At 51.4% G+C, this 17210-nt stretch overlaps 2 protein-coding genes across 16 annotated transcripts in view; both read right to left on the bottom strand.

The window, feature by feature from the left end:
* zbtb16b (zinc finger and BTB domain containing 16b) overlaps positions 1-14271 on the bottom strand; it is a 25225-nt gene extending 10954 nt beyond the window's left edge. Inside the window, exons 1-4 of one of the 2 annotated variants that reach the window (XM_030380826.1) lie at positions 13432-14271; positions 11247-12563; positions 8176-8273; positions 3679-3765 (exon numbers count right to left, since the gene is read on the bottom strand). In XM_030380826.1, the coding sequence (XP_030236686.1) occupies positions 3679-3765; positions 8176-8273; positions 11247-12451 (1390 nt within the window). In that variant the 5' untranslated portion in view covers positions 12452-12563; positions 13432-14271. The remainder of the gene's footprint in view (positions 1-3678; positions 3766-8175; positions 8274-11246; positions 12564-13431) is intronic. The other variant, XM_030380825.1, reaches the window with a different exon arrangement.
* Positions 14272-15016: 745 nt separating this feature from the next.
* ncam1b (neural cell adhesion molecule 1b) overlaps positions 15017-17210 on the bottom strand; it is an 81318-nt gene continuing 79124 nt past the window's right edge. For 13 of the 14 annotated variants that reach the window (XM_030380808.1, XM_030380809.1, XM_030380810.1 and 10 more), the window contains one exon: positions 15017-17210. In XM_030380808.1, the coding sequence (XP_030236668.1) occupies positions 17099-17210 (112 nt within the window). In that variant the 3' untranslated portion in view covers positions 15017-17098. The other variant, XM_030380817.1, reaches the window with a different exon arrangement.

Here is a 17210-nt window from a genome sequence, read left to right as displayed (position 1 = left end):
AGGTCACCAAGGAGGAGCCAGGTTAGGGTCTACTAAGGTCCTCATAAGACAGTAGAAGACAGCAGATGTCACCAGAGAGGAGCCCAGCTAATGTTCTACTGGACGGAGAGTCCTTGGTTTCCTGGAGACTCACTCTGCACACTGTGAACACAACGCAACAGAACAGGACAACAGAGGTCCTCATAAGACAGTAGGAGACAGTGGAGACCACCAGGGAGAATACAGTTCGACCGTACGGAACGCGGTTCTATTCAACATGTGCGTAAGAGACGACGTAGATGTAATGAGAAACAGTGAGGCCGTGGACGACAGGACCGGAACCTAATGCCGGTCTTAACGGGGTGTCAGTGTGTGTGTGTGTGTGGAGCCAGGGGGGGTTGTCACTTTTATAAACCCTGAGAGGGAAGAGAGGGAAGCACTCTGCCGCTGCTCTGAGCAAACACACAAACAAACAGCCCCCCCCCCCCCCCCCCCCCTCTCCGGACCCTCCCCCACTCCTCCACTTGTGGCTGTGGCCCCGATGGCCCCGAGGCCTGCCTTCTAACGCACACACTGTCCGTTTCTAACGCATGAGATGATGGAACAACAGTTCTGTAGGCACCAGGTTTGTCCTCAGAAAAAAAACAATTAAATCACGGCGATCGTGCTTCCACGAAGGCTGGGCCGAGGCTGCGTCCTCCGAAAACGAGCGGCGCTGGTTTTATAAGGGCCGGTTCACAGACTGCATCTATTCTTTCAACGTTTGTATTTATTTATTTTTCGGAGAGCAGACAAGTAGGTCGCGCCAGAGACACCGTGACGGAGCCGGAGAGCGGAGGGGTAAACAGCAGCACATGATCTTGTTTTCATGTCGGGTCCTGGCAACCCCACCCCCGCTACACTCGCACCCACCGAATACCAACTGAGCTCCTCTTGCCCCCCTCGGTCGAGCTACCCCCCCCCCACCCCCCCCCAACCCTCTCTTTGATCCGCTGCTCCGCAAGCTCCCTGGGCCGTTCACCCCTGACATATCAAAATGGCTAAAGAGGCAATCGCTGTAAGCCTCTAGCCTCCCCCTCCCCCCGCCTCCCCCATCCCTTACCCCCCCCCCCCCCCCCCTCCACACCAACACACACATACACACACAACCGATGCAGATAACCACTGCCAAAATTCCAGGAGAAAAGGTCTTTCTCTCCCTCTCTCTCTCTCTCTCTCTCTCTCTCTCTCTAAAATAGTGTCCCCCCCCCCTCCATCCCTCCCCCACCACGGGGAGGTGGACCGTAGCCCTGGTGCAGCTGCTGCTGCTGGGTCTGACAAGTGTTAATCTGCCAAGAGGAAATTCATTTGGCTCACTGGTTATGCCTCATGGCAACACAATGCCCCACGCTTTACTATGTAGGGTTTAAAGATAGACCCTGCTCTCATACGCGTCCTGTGTCCTGTGTCCCTGCGTCTCCATCGGGAGAGCAACGGGAGTCACGCCCGGCCCGTTACAGTATTATGTTGTTTTTTCTATCTGGTTTTATGGAGGGGGTTTCACACTGAAGCCCTTTCAGGGGCCCTTTAAAGTCCTGTGGTCAGGGGCCGCTCGCACGATTGATTACATAACGCGTGTCACATGGGGAGGCTTCAGAATTCTCCTGCCCTACACTAAAAATACGCCTGTAAAAGAAATCGAATATAAAATGTCCGGTGCGTCCCACACATAACCCTGACGTTATGACAGGGTTATGCGGCCGGGGACCGTGATGTCCTGCCGTAACCCTCCCGCCGCCCGCGTCCCGGGCTCGGAAACGGAGCCGTTGACTGTTTACAAAGCGAGGACGCGGCGAGGGTGCGGGACCGTGGGCAGCGCTGACACCCCTGGATGTCTGCGGACATCAAGTATTCATGGTGTGTGTGCCAGCCGGAGTTACAGTTACATGCCCGCTGTTCCCGGGAGGCTTATCACCTTTCTCTGACAGTAGGAGGCAAGGTGTAGCGACAGACACCGCCAAGGACATGACGGCCCTGCTCCGGGCAGAGCTTGGCGGGCGTCTGGTCGCACCGCTGTGTGCTTTACGTTTAGATTTACATCGAGGGCATTAAGGGCGTTTAGTAGATGCTTTTATCCAAAGCGACTGACAACCATTAATACACACTTTCACACGCCGATGGCAGTCAGAGTCACTAGGAGGAGCCGGGGATCGAACTAGGCAGCCAGCTCGTCGGGAGCAGTTAGGGTGAGGCGTCTTGCTCAGGGACACTCAGCTAGGAGGAGCCGGGGATCGAACTAGCGACCTTATGGTTACAAGTCTACCCGCTCTACTCCCTGAGCTAAGCCAACCCCAGTGTGCCGGAGTGGCCCTGCAAAGCTGCAGCACTCTAGTGTTATTAGGAGGAGAGGCTCACTCTGTCTCTCGCTCTCTTACCGTTACTAATATGAAGGGAGAGAGGAGATGGACTTTATGAAGCCCAGAAGGGGAGTTCAATTATGTTATACGTATACTTGAAGCGTACTTTGAATATTGCTTATTTTATAGGTCACTTTGAAGCCATGTCGGCAAAATGGATTCAGTCAGACACAAGCGGTGGAGTTCAGCTTGGTTCTTTATATCAATTGAAATCCTCGGTTGTTGCTTTCTATCGAGTATAAAAAACAGGTTTACATTTCTCTCCTTTATTGAATTCCCACAGGTACAGAGACACATCTCTGTGCGTACGCCCTTTGAGTCCACAATCCCTAAAGGTCGAAAAACCTCCTGAAATCCCTAACCCTTCTTGACACTTTCCCCCACGGAACCGGTTCACTTCCTGTTGCTCAATCATCGTAGCCGTGCTAGCCGCGGCGGCTAAGCGCTGAGTCACTGGGAGAAGGTCAGGCCGATACATCTGTCAGCTGGCGGGGTCCAGCGAGCGGGGAGTTGCCACGCAGTAACTCCTGATGCTGCCTGGAGGTATTAGCGGGTGACACCCGAGAGGGGCCCACCTCCACAGCTTGGCTGCTAAATGATCGAATATCATCACAGGAATAGATAAAGATAGCTCCCATAGAGTCACCATGACCAGCAGCTTTGGTGCCCTGCTCGGACGGATTACCCAACCAGTCACACACGACGTAAACACAACAAGCCTGTGTGTGTGTGTATGTGCTGGCTTGGTGGTGTGGCCGGTGTGTGTTTATGTTTTGCGCGTTTGTTCGCCTTGCCCGGAGTGCTCGCATGTGTGTGTACCATGTGTGTGTGTGTGTGTGTCGGTGTTTGTTATTATCAGCATATATATATCTGTGTCTGTGTGTGTGTGTGTGTGTGTGTGTGTGTGTGTGTGTGTGTGTGTGTCTGTATGTGTGTGTGTGTGTGTGTGTGTGTGTGTGTGTGTGTGTGTGTGTGTGTGTGTGCATGCATATATGTGTGTGTGTGTGTGTGTGTTTGTGTGTGTTTGCATGCATACATATCGGTGTGTGTGTCTGTGTGTGCATGCATACATATACATATGTGTGTGTGTGTGTGTGTGTGTGTGTGTGTGTGTGTGTGTGTGTGTGTGTGTGTGTGTGTGTGTGTGTGTGTGTGCGTGTGTGTGTGTGTGTGTGTGTGTGTGAGTGTGTGTGTGTGCATGCATACAGGTGTGTGTGTGTCGGTATGTGCAGGCATACCAACGGGTATGTATGTGCAGGCCTAGATCCATGTGTGTGTGTGTGTGTGTGTGTGAGCAGCTCACCTGTGTGTGTCTGCCGGTGGGCTTCAAGGGCCTCCTCGGAGGAGAAGGTGGCTCCGCACTGATCACACACCAGCGCCTCGGCGGGGGCTGCAGGAGCACACAAACATTTCCTCATCACCGGCTCCTCATTCATCCCCAGGACACATATTTGCAGTTGTCACACGAGCCCATTAGCGGGCATTGTCACCGGGGCCGTCCGTCAGAGCGGGCCCCCGCCAGACTCCATTAGGGGGGGACCTTGAGCGAGACAGGAGAACGGAGGAGGAAAACAGCTCCATTCACAGGTCTCTAAACAGCTCTGCAAGTCAAACAAGTGCTTTCAGGTGTTGGACAAGAACCGCAGCCCAACACACACACACACACGCAGGTGGGGAAACTAGCGTCTATACGCACACACACACACATCTACAAACACACACTCTAAAAAGAAACACATCCACAGATACATACACACACACACACACGCAGGTGGGGAAACTAGCGTCTATATACACACACTGACACATCTCTCAGATATCCCCACCAAAACCCACACACACACTCACACATATACTTTGCTACACACAAACACACACACACACAGTCCACAAACAAAATAACACACACACACACACTCCACAAACAAACACACACACACGCACACACACACACACACACACACACACACACACACACACACACACACACACACACACACACACACACACAACCCAAACACAAACATACACACACACACACCCCAAACACAAACAACACACACTCACACACAGCAGCGAGCGTCCAACAAGAAAGCCATTACAGAGGCTCCGCTTCGGGTCCGGGGAGGGCGAAGCACCTGACATCGCCGCGGCGGTCGCTACGCTAACGCAGAGCTACAGCGCTACCGCTAGCAGGGCTGTTTTATTTACCGCCGTGGCCCCTGTTATCTGCCCCCGAACACTGAGCAGATTGTGTGCCTGAGAGGCCACAGAAGGACTGGGTGTTCTCTGTACAGCAGACGCCTCCCGCCCGCGGCGCATCCCTTTATCCACCAAAAACACTCTCCAGTCAGCCGCCCCGCGTTCACTCCCAAGCCCCGGAACTCCATCTCCCAAGACCCACCTTGAGAGGGGCCCTGTCTGCTCTCTGAGCCACGCATGGAAGGCCGTCGAGTGGGTGTGTGGTTTTTATCAATTTGTGTTTGGTTGTTTCACACCTGCCCTGATTGACAAGCAGGCATGGACGCACAAGGGGGGGGGGTGAGCAGGAAAGGGGCACAACGACGCAAGCAGACGACTAGACAGAGACTGACTGGACACGCACGGCTACTCACACGTACAAGCACGAACACACACACACACACGCTAACACTCAAATACTCACACTCACTTAGACGCAGGCATGAATGCACACAGGCATGTGTACGCGCGCACGCACGCACACATTCACGCACACGGTTACACACACACATACACGCACACACACACACACAGCTGTTTGGATGTGGGTTGGCTCTTGCCGAGATGTAAATCGGTTGCAGATCCATACCGGCCCGGGGCTCATTCACTGATCTATTTTCTGCTCAGCTGGCTTTAAATGAAGTTAAAATGACTCATTAAAACACCCACAAGCTCTGGGAACTCTGGGCTGTGCAGCCTAAATGTGGTCCCCTTTCAAGTCGCGCTCTACCTCTTGCTACGACAATGCCACGGTTCCCACACGAACACAAAGGAGCCCATTTTCCTCAATTTCCAAAATAAAAAAACCCAAAAGACAACAACAACAAAAAACCACACAGTCCCCATCGCGTAAGGAGAAAATAACCTAAAACAAAGGGCGCTTTTATTTTGGAATGGCTCCTTTTGTTTCGGCGAGACCGAAAGTAGCCTACACTTATACTTAATAACGCCATGGCCACATTGCAGACGCACACGCTGTGTGACGTTGTTGTCCGTCACGGTGTTGTGTCGTCGAGTGTGTGCGCGCGTGCGCGTGTGTGTGTGTGTTTGTGTGTCGCATGTGTCGGCTGTTGTGTGCCGTGATGTGTTTGGTGAGATTGTGCGATAAGGGAAGAGAAGCAGAGAGAACATAGTGCATTGTCTTTTGGTGTGTGTTTGCGTGTGCGTGTCGGTGTGTGTGCGTGCGGGTGCGTGTGCAGTCAAAGGCACGGAGTGTGCTCTCATCCATAAACCATCAAACTGTCTCCAGACGCGGCAGCAATCGTCCTCCATCAAAACACTTTGTCTGGCATACCAAAATAAGAGCCAGTGTGGAGCTGAATACCAAATCAGCCCATTAGAGCGATGTAGCACCAGCTCCTTAGCAACCGCCCCGATCTGAAGCTGCTTTACCGAGAAACACAGCGACTACAAAAAAAACAGAAAAAAAAAACAAGATCCACATGTAGTATTATGGGATGCTGTGTGGCGGGGAAGAGGGGGAGAGAGGGGGGAAGGGGAGGGAGGGAGGCTGGGTATACTTTTGTGTGTGAATGCGAATTCTCGCACATGAAAAAAACATTTAAAAAAATAGGAAAAAAGCCTGAAGGTGATTTTAGATGTCATTTCAAAAATGTGGCGCGGTGGGTGAGGGTAAGAGGGGGGGGGGGGGGGTGGGAGGGGGATAAAAGTGTTTTACGTCTGTCTGTGTCTGTGACCGAGGAAAAAAAGCGCGCACGACAAACGCTGGCTTGTGTTTCTCGAGTTACGACGTTCTCTCCGTCGGCGGCGGTGCCGTTGTCGGCGGAGCGGGAATCACAGCGGGAAAGACAGTCGAGGGAAGCGGCTCAGGTGAGGTCCCTCTCCCCTCAGATCCCCCAGCCCCCTCTCCTCGGGAACCGTGTACCCCGCCACACAGAGCCCCTTCATCACTTCATCACCAGACAGGGAGGCAGCCCCGCTGCCTGTCTGCCTGTCTGTCTCCACCTCTGCCCGCCTGTCTCCCTGCCTGCACGTCTGTCTCAATGTCTGACGTGGTGTCTGTCCCACCGTTGTCTGCCTGTCTGTCTCAATGTCTTTCTGTCTGGCTTGATGTCTTCTGTCTGTGCCGGTCTATGTGTCTATCTGTCTGGCTGTCTGTCTGCCTGTCTGGCTACCTGTCTGCCTGTCTCACTGTCTCTCTGTCGGTCAGTCTGTCTCTCTTGTCTGTCTCTATGTTTGACTGTCTGTCTCAGGGTCTCTCTGTCTGTCTGACTTTCTGTGTGTCTATCTTACCGTCTGTCTATCTATCAGTCTGTCTACCTGTCTCCCTGCCTGTTTGTCTCAGTGTATGTCTCAATATCTGTGTGCTTGTCTGCTTGACTCTCTGTTTGTGTATCTCGTCTCACCATCTGTCTGTCAATCGCACCTGGCTTTGTGTCTGTCCTCATACAGCCGAAGTGGTGGTGAGTGGTGGTGGGGGTTTATCTTGTCTTCTGGTTTACTTTCATTTTCAGAGCCATGGCCCCCACCCCCTCTCCCCCCCCCTCTCTCCCCTTCTCTCCCCCCTCTCCCTCTCTCCGCCTCTTTCTCTATTTTGGATGAAGTAGCTGGGAGAGCAGTCAGGTCTGATTAAGTCTGCATTTGGGTACAGTGTGTTCCTGAGCACACATCTGCGAGAGAGAGAGAGAGCGAGAGAGAGAGAGAGAGAGAGAGAGAGAGAGAGAGAGAGAGAGAGAGAGAGAGAGAGAGAGAGAGAGAGAGAGAGAGAGAGAGAGAGAGAGAGAGAGAGAGAGAGAGAGAGAGAGAGACAGACCTACAGCCATACAGAGAGAGCAGGAGAGAAACACAGACAGACAGACAGAGCGAGAGAGAGGTGGGAGAGAGAGAGAGAGATAGAGAGAGAGAGAGAGAGAGAGAGAGAGAGAGAGAGAGAGAGAGAGCGAGAGCGAGAGAGCGAGAGAGAGAGAGAGAGAGAGAGAGAGAGAGAGAGAGAGAGAGAGAGGACATCACACACGCTTCGGAACACTGGCAGTACACCCAGGCCTGCCGGCGGACGCTTGATGTCATCACTCAGAAGGGGCAGGGCTGGCGAGCCGCCACGTTCGCCGAAAAAAGAAAAGAGGGGGGGGGGGGGGGGGGGGGGGAACAAAAAAACAGGGGAACGACTCATCCGAGAGAGAGTCTCGACAGAGGGAGGGCGAGAGACAGAGAGAGACCGACAGACAGAGGGAGGGAGAGAGAGGACACAGGGAAACGAGAGATAAAGAGAGGCAGACTACAGTGTGTAGACCTAAGTAGTCCAAGCGAGAGAAAGGACTCCTGATGATTCACGTAATCGGACCAGATGACATTCTGCATTCTTTTCAGATCCTTTCTGGTGTGAGGGACGAGTGTACGTGACACACACACACACACACACACGCGCACACACACACTCAGACGCACACACAACACACACTCACACACACACACAGAAAGGTATACAAACACACACACACACCCACATACACTCACCCACACACACACATCGTCGAGAGAATTCCCCCTAAAACACCTGAACGGCGGTTGTCGCGGGTGACGGCGTGGTGATATGCGTTACCTGTGTGAGACAGCATGTGCATCCTTAGCCGCACGCTGTCCTGGAAGTGCTTGCCACAGAACTCACAGCCGTGGCCCTTATCACTGCTGTGGAGCCGCCTGGAGAGGGGCGAGAGGGGGACAGGACACACGCATGAGGGTACAGTAGCGGCCTGCCGACAACAGAGTCAAATTAGGGTGACACTTTAGTGCTTTGGCCCCTCTCGGAGGTCCTGGGAGTCAAAGCCATCGTCGTCACGTACGGAATAACAAGGTTTTAGTTTTGTGGGGTTTTGGCTCCGACTCATCCCGGCCCCCGACGGAGTCATCATTAGGAGCAAAGGGCCCTCGGAGTTGTGAATCATAACGCATGAATGCTGACAGGACACAGACAATGGGAGAGCTGGCTAATTCCGGAGTGCAGACATACACATGGCCTCCACCCGCAAGCAGTGCGGCGCTGGATGTGTGTGTGTGCGCACACACGTGCGCACACACACACCCACACACACACACGCACACAAACATGTGCGCACACACGCATATGCACAAACAGAAACACGCACACACACGCAAACACATATTTTACTAACCAAAAGGCGCGCACACGCACACACATACATTCACACGCATGCACAAACACAAACACACCTACACAGATGCTCTCTCTCTCGCTATCTCTTTCCATAACTCCTATGAAATAGAGAGAGAGAGAGAGAGAGAGGGAAAAAGAGTACGCCGGAGCTGCCGGCAGCAAACCCCATCATATCATATCAAACACATCCAAGCGTGCAAGGCATCTGGACGGTTATCCTTAAATCCCCCCTGAAACAGTACACAGAGAGTACTCGCTCCCTGACATGACTCTATGGGAAGCAACACTGCACAGTCAAAACAAGGGCTGCTACAATATCTATTAGCTCACATCAAATACAGTACACAGAATGCAAGGCCGTTCTTTATACGGCAAAGGGGAGGCAAGTGTTTCAGTCCAGGAAGCGAGAATAACAGTATTTGTGTCAGCGTTGGCGAGGTCAAAAAACATTGAGGCATTCGGAATCCTTTTTCGAAATTGACACAAAAAGCTTTTTATAACTTTGTGAATTGTGATTTGTAACATAGCCAGTTATGTTTTGTCAGATATGAAACCATGGCCGTTGTCCTATTTCTGTGCTGTAACTCCATTATTAAAAGACAACTAGGTATGGAAGGTTGACACACAAATCCTCACAGCCCAGCTTGTTAAATTGCTAAATAATTTGCTACCAGGCTGATTGAATCCAGCCGCAAGTTTACACTCCATCACGAGACAGAGGTTATTTTAACTTCTCCAACAACAGCATAGTCCGTCTCACTAATCACACAACAACATAAACAACATCAACGACCACAAAATCTAGAATTGGACAACAAAGATGGCCGACCTGGTTAGAGACTTGCAGTGACTCTACCACTCTGGCCCTCTGAACACCCACCAATGAGTCTTCTTCTCCCCCGTCCAGCCATCCCTCCCCCCTCCCCCCCTCACCCCATCCTCGACATCTGCCTGTGTCCATGAATGAGCAATTAGCCTCACCGAATGTCCCCCTGGATGCAGTGTTTTCTGTGGCCGCTGTAGCCACTGCGCAGTGACACAGGGCCTCAAATGTCAGCGGCTCGCAGAGGCAGGGTGGAGGCAGGGTGGAGGGGAGGGTGGAGGGGAGGGAAGAAGGGGGAGACAGAGGCTGGACAGCTCCTCTATGGTTTAATCAGGGCCAGGCCCCGGCTCAGAGACCGGGACCTGGATCAGAGACCCGCACCTGGTTTATCTCTGGCTGGACCAGGATTATCCTGGTTTCCTTAGCACTGGTATTTATTCTAAACCGGTTTAACCCACAGCAGCGGTCGCTGGAGTGTGTTGGCGTCACCGTGGAGATAGACGGCGGAGTATTGAGTGGAGGCTAAATAACGAGATGAGATATTTAATGGGGTCCAGACACAAAACCGACGGTCTCTTTTCTGAGAGATAACGTTTTAATTCTTATTTAAAAAAATCTGATAAATCCGAAAAAGATATCTGAATCTGAATGAGGCAATATGAAAACACATACATAAATATCGAATGAAAACATTGTATTGAGATGAACCCTTTGAAAAATATGTATTAACAGTGATAATAGGGTATTTTTGACTGAAAAAACTCCCTTTATCATCCAAATAAAGGAGCACTTTTTAATTGAAAACAAAATAACATGCAGTATGTCCACAGAGATCCATGAAATATTGTACCCTGGTCGACTGCTTGGCCCACCTCAGGTCTTATAAACCTGTTTGTGTTTGGTTGGTGTTCCTGGTAACGTAGAGACACATATTGCATTCATTCACTGTCTTTCCTAGCAGTGGAAGCACAACAACAGAGGATCTGACCCAGCTGGAACAAGCTAATGGTTAACAAATCAACCACTTATATTACACAGAGTTCTGTACACTCGGCCAGTTGTGCAAACCTCGAATGAACTCTTTAAAAATAAACCCATCTATTGACTACCCTCCTTTACCCAATTTGATATATTTTAAATCGATTATTTTATTGGTAAACTGTGTGTGTGTATTCTATTGACATGGTGAGACGTAGGTTGGCGTGCGTGTGGGTGTACGTGTGGGTGCGTGTGTGCGTGTGTGTACGTGAGTGTGCGTGTGGTGAAAGGCCTCTTGTGCACTTGATCAATAAATCAAAACCTTTATTTATTCAGAGAAAAGGCGCATCGAGGCGCGGCGTTCTCCTTTCCGAGCGTGTCCTGATTACGGCGGTACAGTTAAACACCCGACTCGTCCCGGACAGACAGGACAGACAGACAGACAGACAGACAGACAGACAGACAGACAGACAGACAGACAGACAGACGGACGGACGGACGGACGGACGGACAGACAGACAGACAGACAGACAGACAGACAGACAGACAGACAGACAGACAGACAGACAGACAGACAGACCGACAGACAGACAGACAGACAGACAGACAGACAGACAGACAGACAGACAGACAGACAGACCGACAGACCGACCGACGGAGGGTCCGGTCTCAGACTGCGCCGCGCGCGGGGCCTTACCTGTGTTGCTCCAGCGCCTGTCGGCTGTGCAGCTGCAGCCCGCACTCGCCGCAGCACAGCTGTCCCTGGGCCGGCCCCTCGCGCGTCATCCCCGCCGCGAACTGGCCCAGCCGGCTCAGCAGCTCGCGGTGCAGCAGGCCCTGGTGCAGGAGCCCGCCGTAGGCCCGGGGGTCCATCTGCATGCCCAGCCCCGGGGCCACCGCCACGGACACGGGCCCCGGCCCCGCCTCGTGCCCGCCGGCCAGGCCGGAGTACAGCGAGGCCAGGTGCCGCTCGGCCGCCCCCGGGTACCCGTCCGGGGAGTGCCCTGCCTCGTCCTGCCCCGTGTGCAGCTCCCGGGCGCTGGTGATCACGCTGCCCCTCAGGGGGGTCCCGGGGCCCTCGTCCCTGGGGGGGTGGTCCGTCCCGCCGGGGTGGTCCACCTGCATGCTCTCCGACTTGATGGTCCGGGCTCCGGGGTCCATGAAGGGGTTCTGGATGGAGGTGGGGCTGGGCCCTCGGGGGCTCAGCGTCTCCATGCGGATCTCCTTCCCCGCGGGGTCGGCGCCGGGGCCCTCGTGCTGGGGGTCCGTCTCGGCCATGCCCCTCTCGGCCATGTGGTAGAGGGCCAGGTGGTGCAGCGCGGTGGGGGTGGTGCCCCCGCCCCGCCCGCCCTCCTGTATGGAATGCTTCTTGGACATCAGCACGTGCCTCCAGTGCCTCGCTCGGCTGCCCTGGTCGACTCCTCCGCCGCCTCCGCCGCCTCCGCCTCCTCCACCTCCTCCACCTCCTCCGCCACCGAGCTCCGGCCCGAGGTGCTGGTTGATCCGGCCCCCCGCCGACTCCTCCTGGCTGTCCTCGGCCTGGATGGTCTCCAGCACCTTCAGGCACTGCTCCTCCAGGTACTCTATCTCCAGGATCTCGGCGGCGTACAGCAGGTCGTCCAGGTCCTCGGCGCTGGCCTGCATGGAGGCTGTGTAGGCGTACTCCAGGATCTGCTGGAAGGTCTTGGGCGACAGGAAGTCGAGGGCGTAGCGCAGGCTGCTGCGGTGGAACAGGATCTCAAACATCTTGCTGGTGCACGCCAGCACGGTGCGGTGCGCCGGGAACTCCTGGCCGTCCACCGTGATGATGACGTCGCACAGCGTGCCCGACAGCCGCATTTGGTTGGCGCGCTGCAGCAGGGCGCTGGGGTGGGTGGGGTTGTGCAGCTGAAGGACGCCCATGATTGGTCAGAGCCGAATGATCCACTCGCACCCTCGACGCCGTCGTCGTCGTCCACGCGCGCATCAGGCGCCGTCGATCTCGAACCGCGCGGCTACAGTCGCTTACTGAAGTCTGGAGGTGGAGCGGAAGGGGAGGAGGAGGTGGGGGTGAGGGAAGTGGAGGGAGGGAGTTGGGGGTGACGGGGGGCGGGGGTGGAGGTGGTGGGGGAGGTGGACGGGGGTTGTTGTGAGGGAGGTGGAGGGTGGGAGGGGAGGTGGAGGTGGTAGGGGAGGGGAGGGGGATATGGGACAAAAACATCCATCTGGTTGAGTCGTGATCAAGTTAATATTCAATGTCAAATCGGAATTGCTTCGTGTTAACTCACTTCCTATTTAAATTCATAAGTCAAAAAATACATTAAATTTAAATATAGGCTAGTTGTTAAAGACATGCATGACTCCGATATGGTGAAACGCGCACTTGCATCACGAAGTGATTCTAAATGACGTGAATACACGAATAATAACGCAATCATCTCGAGCCAACGTTCCGCGGGGTCACCTTTATGTTAATACGACTGCCAAATTAAAGTGGAAAAGATCTAAATTAATTATTCTAGCCTAAAACATTTTGGATCACACAGTGCCTTGCCTCAACAGGTAGCGCACAATATAGATTTTCGAAATAATATCCTAATAATAATACAAATAACCGCGTTAATTACGGACGAATGACCTTAGAAGTACGACAACGCGTGCACGCTATAATAACGTCAAACCAGCCCAAATAAGTTCGAAAAGTAATCCACCTGCACAAGTCACGTTAAACGCCTGTACCCGATAGGCTACGTGCACCACGTAGTACCTTGGGACTCCATCCCAAGGTTATCCATTCAATGCAAAAAAAATAAAACCTAACAAATCGTGCATTTGCTCTTTCTTTGCAACCCAACGCCTGCATGTAACAAACGCGTGCAAACGTGATGTTTTCGGCCACTCACCCGTGATGCTGCCACGCTGCATCCTCTAGCAACTAGCAGCAACAGCAGAGCGCATCAGGTGCACTCAGACACACACACACACACACACACACACACACACACCACACACACACACACACACACACACACACACACACACACACACACACACACACACACACACACACACACACACACACACACACACACACACACACACACACACACACACACACACACACACATACACACACTCTGCCTCTAAACCGGCGGATCGTTATAGAGCGCACGTCTAGTGCCATTGTCTCTCATTGAGTGGACCAACTTATCTTATAAAGCCACCGTGGGAGGATTCCTCTACACGAAGACTAAGAAATAGTAAAGTTTAAATCCTCCCGACAAGACGTTCGAAACTTATCCGAGTATTTTTAGGGAGGGGGCTTTTAATTTGAAACATCAACAGTCCTCGATGAAACCCGAGCCACAAAATGAGGATAATTAAGGTATTCCAAAAATAATCTAAATTTGTAAAAAGTACAGCCTCCTTGATCTTGATCGTAACGCCTGCATTAACACACCTTAAATAAATACACACACGTACATACGCCGGGCGGATTGGGGTCGCCCCCTCTACACGACTTGCGCTTACCTCGATATCCCGACGTCCTCTTGTGATTATCCAGGCAACATGATGGTTAGGCATTTCACAGTGCCCGCTCCAAACTCACTCTTGCTCTGAGGGAGCGGATCATCATCACCCCAGCGACGTCACGCGTCTCCGCGTCTCCATCCCGCTGCAGAGAGAGACATCTACAGGACAGGCCGTGCAACCTGTTCCTACACGTGGATTATCTTCGCCAACCCCCCCCCCCCCCCCCCCCCCCCAATATATAAATCTAATAACATGCAAGCGAATTCACGGAGCAGAAAAAATTAAGGCTGATTATTTAACCGATAGACGGATCAATCTGAATTGAACTGTAACTGTTGATGTTTAACCCATTGTCATGACTCATTGTGTGTGAGTCAGGAAAATGGGTTTGGGCTGGGATGTCATTACACTTGAAAGTGTGTGTGTATGTGTGTCTGTGTGTTAATGTTAATAATACTGTGTCAACAATAATACTGTTGACACAGTATTATTGGCAGCACTTTGTGTGTTTAAACATGAGTCTGTGTCCGTTTGTTTTACGGACAGGGACCTGGACAGAGTGATAAACAGGTTGGCCCTCAGTCCGGTCCGCTGCTCTCCAGGAAGATCCCAGCCAGAGATATCAGAGTACCCCCCTGTTGCATAAATAGACCTGACCCAAAACCTTCACCTTACTGGACACACATCCAGGCCGGATCGTGTCATTTATTTACAAGATTGTTTTTTTTGCCGCTGGTTTTCTTTTTAACCAATCAAGAGACCTTTTTGCAGCGGAACCACTCCAGTGATCCAGTGGTGTGCGCCTGGCGCAAGCTCATGACATGGCACAAACAAAAACAACAGCAGACGACCGCCACCGTGTGGCGCATGATGCGTACTGAAGCATGGATTGTTTTAAGGAAATACAAACAAATAAAATACTCCCCATGGAAGAATAATAACAGACAAAAAAGGTGATTGAGAAACCATGTTTTATTTTCTTATAAGGGGTTAGCACTCACTTCTGAGTTCGACCCGATGGAAATAAAAGGAGGCCCCCAGACACGCGGCGACAGGGCGGTTCTCGTAAAGGGCTTCAGGCTGAGAGGCCTCACGACGCGTCGACGTTAAACTACTGATATCAACATGCCACAGAACATTCCTTAATTCATCCACGATCATCACAGCTTACAGGTACGAGTGCCTTCTTAGAAAAGTCGCCAAGGAAACGTCAACGTGAACCGCCCCGCCTCCTGCGTGTCCGTGGGGCCGGAACTTCAGACACACATTGCTCCTTCGAGAGACATCACTTTTTTTGTACAAAATAAAAAATAAAATAAATAAAAGTTCTTAAAAAAATAAAATAAATGACCACATTTTACAGAACACTAGAATAACAATTTCAGGGCAGGGAGGAATATGGCGTCATTCAGAACAAGCCCAAAGGTAACACCTAGGAAATCAATGAGGGGCTGGTTCGACGCCCGCGGGGCCACACACACGTGCGCGTACCCTTGGTCCTTTGGAGTAAACATGTTATTAACTGTTATTAACTGATTGAATTCATGCCAAGACTCGCAACATCTTCACCTTCACTATAGCTCGCAATAGATAGTGCTGTGACTGGAGACGGAATAAACAGTTTTTAATACACTACATGTGTTATAAGGACTACATTAGTCAATATTCTGTACTTCTATAGATATACACTATGAAAAGAATAGGCTCACTCGGTCACGACAAAGCTATGTTAGATAATTTTTATATTTCGTTTTTTTTTTTTACAGAAACTGATGACGAGACAATCTATCGATACACAGTCACAGAGCACAAGCTTGCAGGCAGGGGAGTGGAAATTAAATCTTCCTAGTTTACAAAAAACAATGGTTTTAAAATAGTTGAGGAATTACAGAGTTTAGGCATTTGGTCTGTTTGGTGTGAAGGGAATAAGGGTGTGTTGATCTCGTCACCGTGTGGGGTCGTTTCTGGGGTCCAGGGTTAGGAAAGCGTTTTTCTGGAGTCTGGAATATATCGCAAACCTTTCTTTGAGGACAATCAATATTGACGCGTCATCATTTGGAGAACATTGTGTGTGTTCTATGTACAGTGACAGTCGCAGCCATTTTGATAGAAGTAAACATGGGTAGAGAAACTGTGTTAAAGCAGGTGTTCCAGTGAGAGTTAGGAGGGAGTGATATCGGACAACAGGCAGAAGATATGAGACACCCTTTGGGAGCTGTAGGGGTCGATTATAGCCAATTCTTTATTGACATGTTCCTGTTCTGGTTTGCTATTGGTTTAACTAGTGTGGTTTGAGCAGTCAGGGGTTTTTCATTGGCCAGAACAAACAGGTTATTATTTCAAAAGGATAAACCTGGCAAAAGAAAAAACAATACAAAAAACTTTGCAGGTCCCACATGCAAAAACCAAAGAGTTGAACGAGAATAGCCTCTAACATTATTTAATTATATTAAGTTGCAGATTTGAAAAACATGAAAGCAATACAAAATAATTTCTATATAATTCATATTTTCTTGTATATGTTCTTATAGATATGCCAGACGAAAAATCCACTCATATGTGTGGTCGGCACTTGAAGTGCGATACAGTTGAAAAGTTTAACTCACCATTTGCACCACACCACAATGACCAACCGAGTAATCTCTTAAGTGTCCCGTCGGGATAAATAAAACAATAAAAAAATAAAATAAATCTCTTGTGACATGTAGATAAAAGCGATCCCTGCCACCCGCCCAGCAGCGACCGAACCAAAGATTAAAGAAGATAGAGCGGAATGGCCCCGTAGCTCTTGCACAGAACTACCAAGTGAAAGTGTGGAGTGAACGCATAAGCAGTTTAAGGGCACTGGAATAAAAAGGAAAGGAAATCTCCTGCAGCGTTATTCCTTCTGTCGGACTCCCCGATGCAGACATACATTATTCTTTATTTTTTTGGGGAGAGAGGCGGGGGTTGGGGGTTGAGGCGGGGGTTGGGGATTGGGGTTTGGGGTGGGGGGGGGGGGGGATTGGGATGACGTTGCGTCCCTGGGTCGTCGCATCATGCTTTACTGCTGCTGACGTTGGTCGCTATGAGGCTGTCGTGTTGGCCGGTGATCTCCGTTAACGCGCCGGCCGCCCCCGGCCTGCGCTTCCCCTCGGAGAGCCGCTTC

Source organism: Gadus morhua, chromosome 16, assembly GCF_902167405.1.
Source record: "Gadus morhua chromosome 16, gadMor3.0, whole genome shotgun sequence".
NCBI lineage: Eukaryota > Metazoa > Chordata > Actinopteri > Gadiformes > Gadidae > Gadus > Gadus morhua.
The sequence above is the reverse complement of the archived record's forward strand: the minus strand, read 5'-3'. Positions and strand labels throughout refer to the sequence as shown.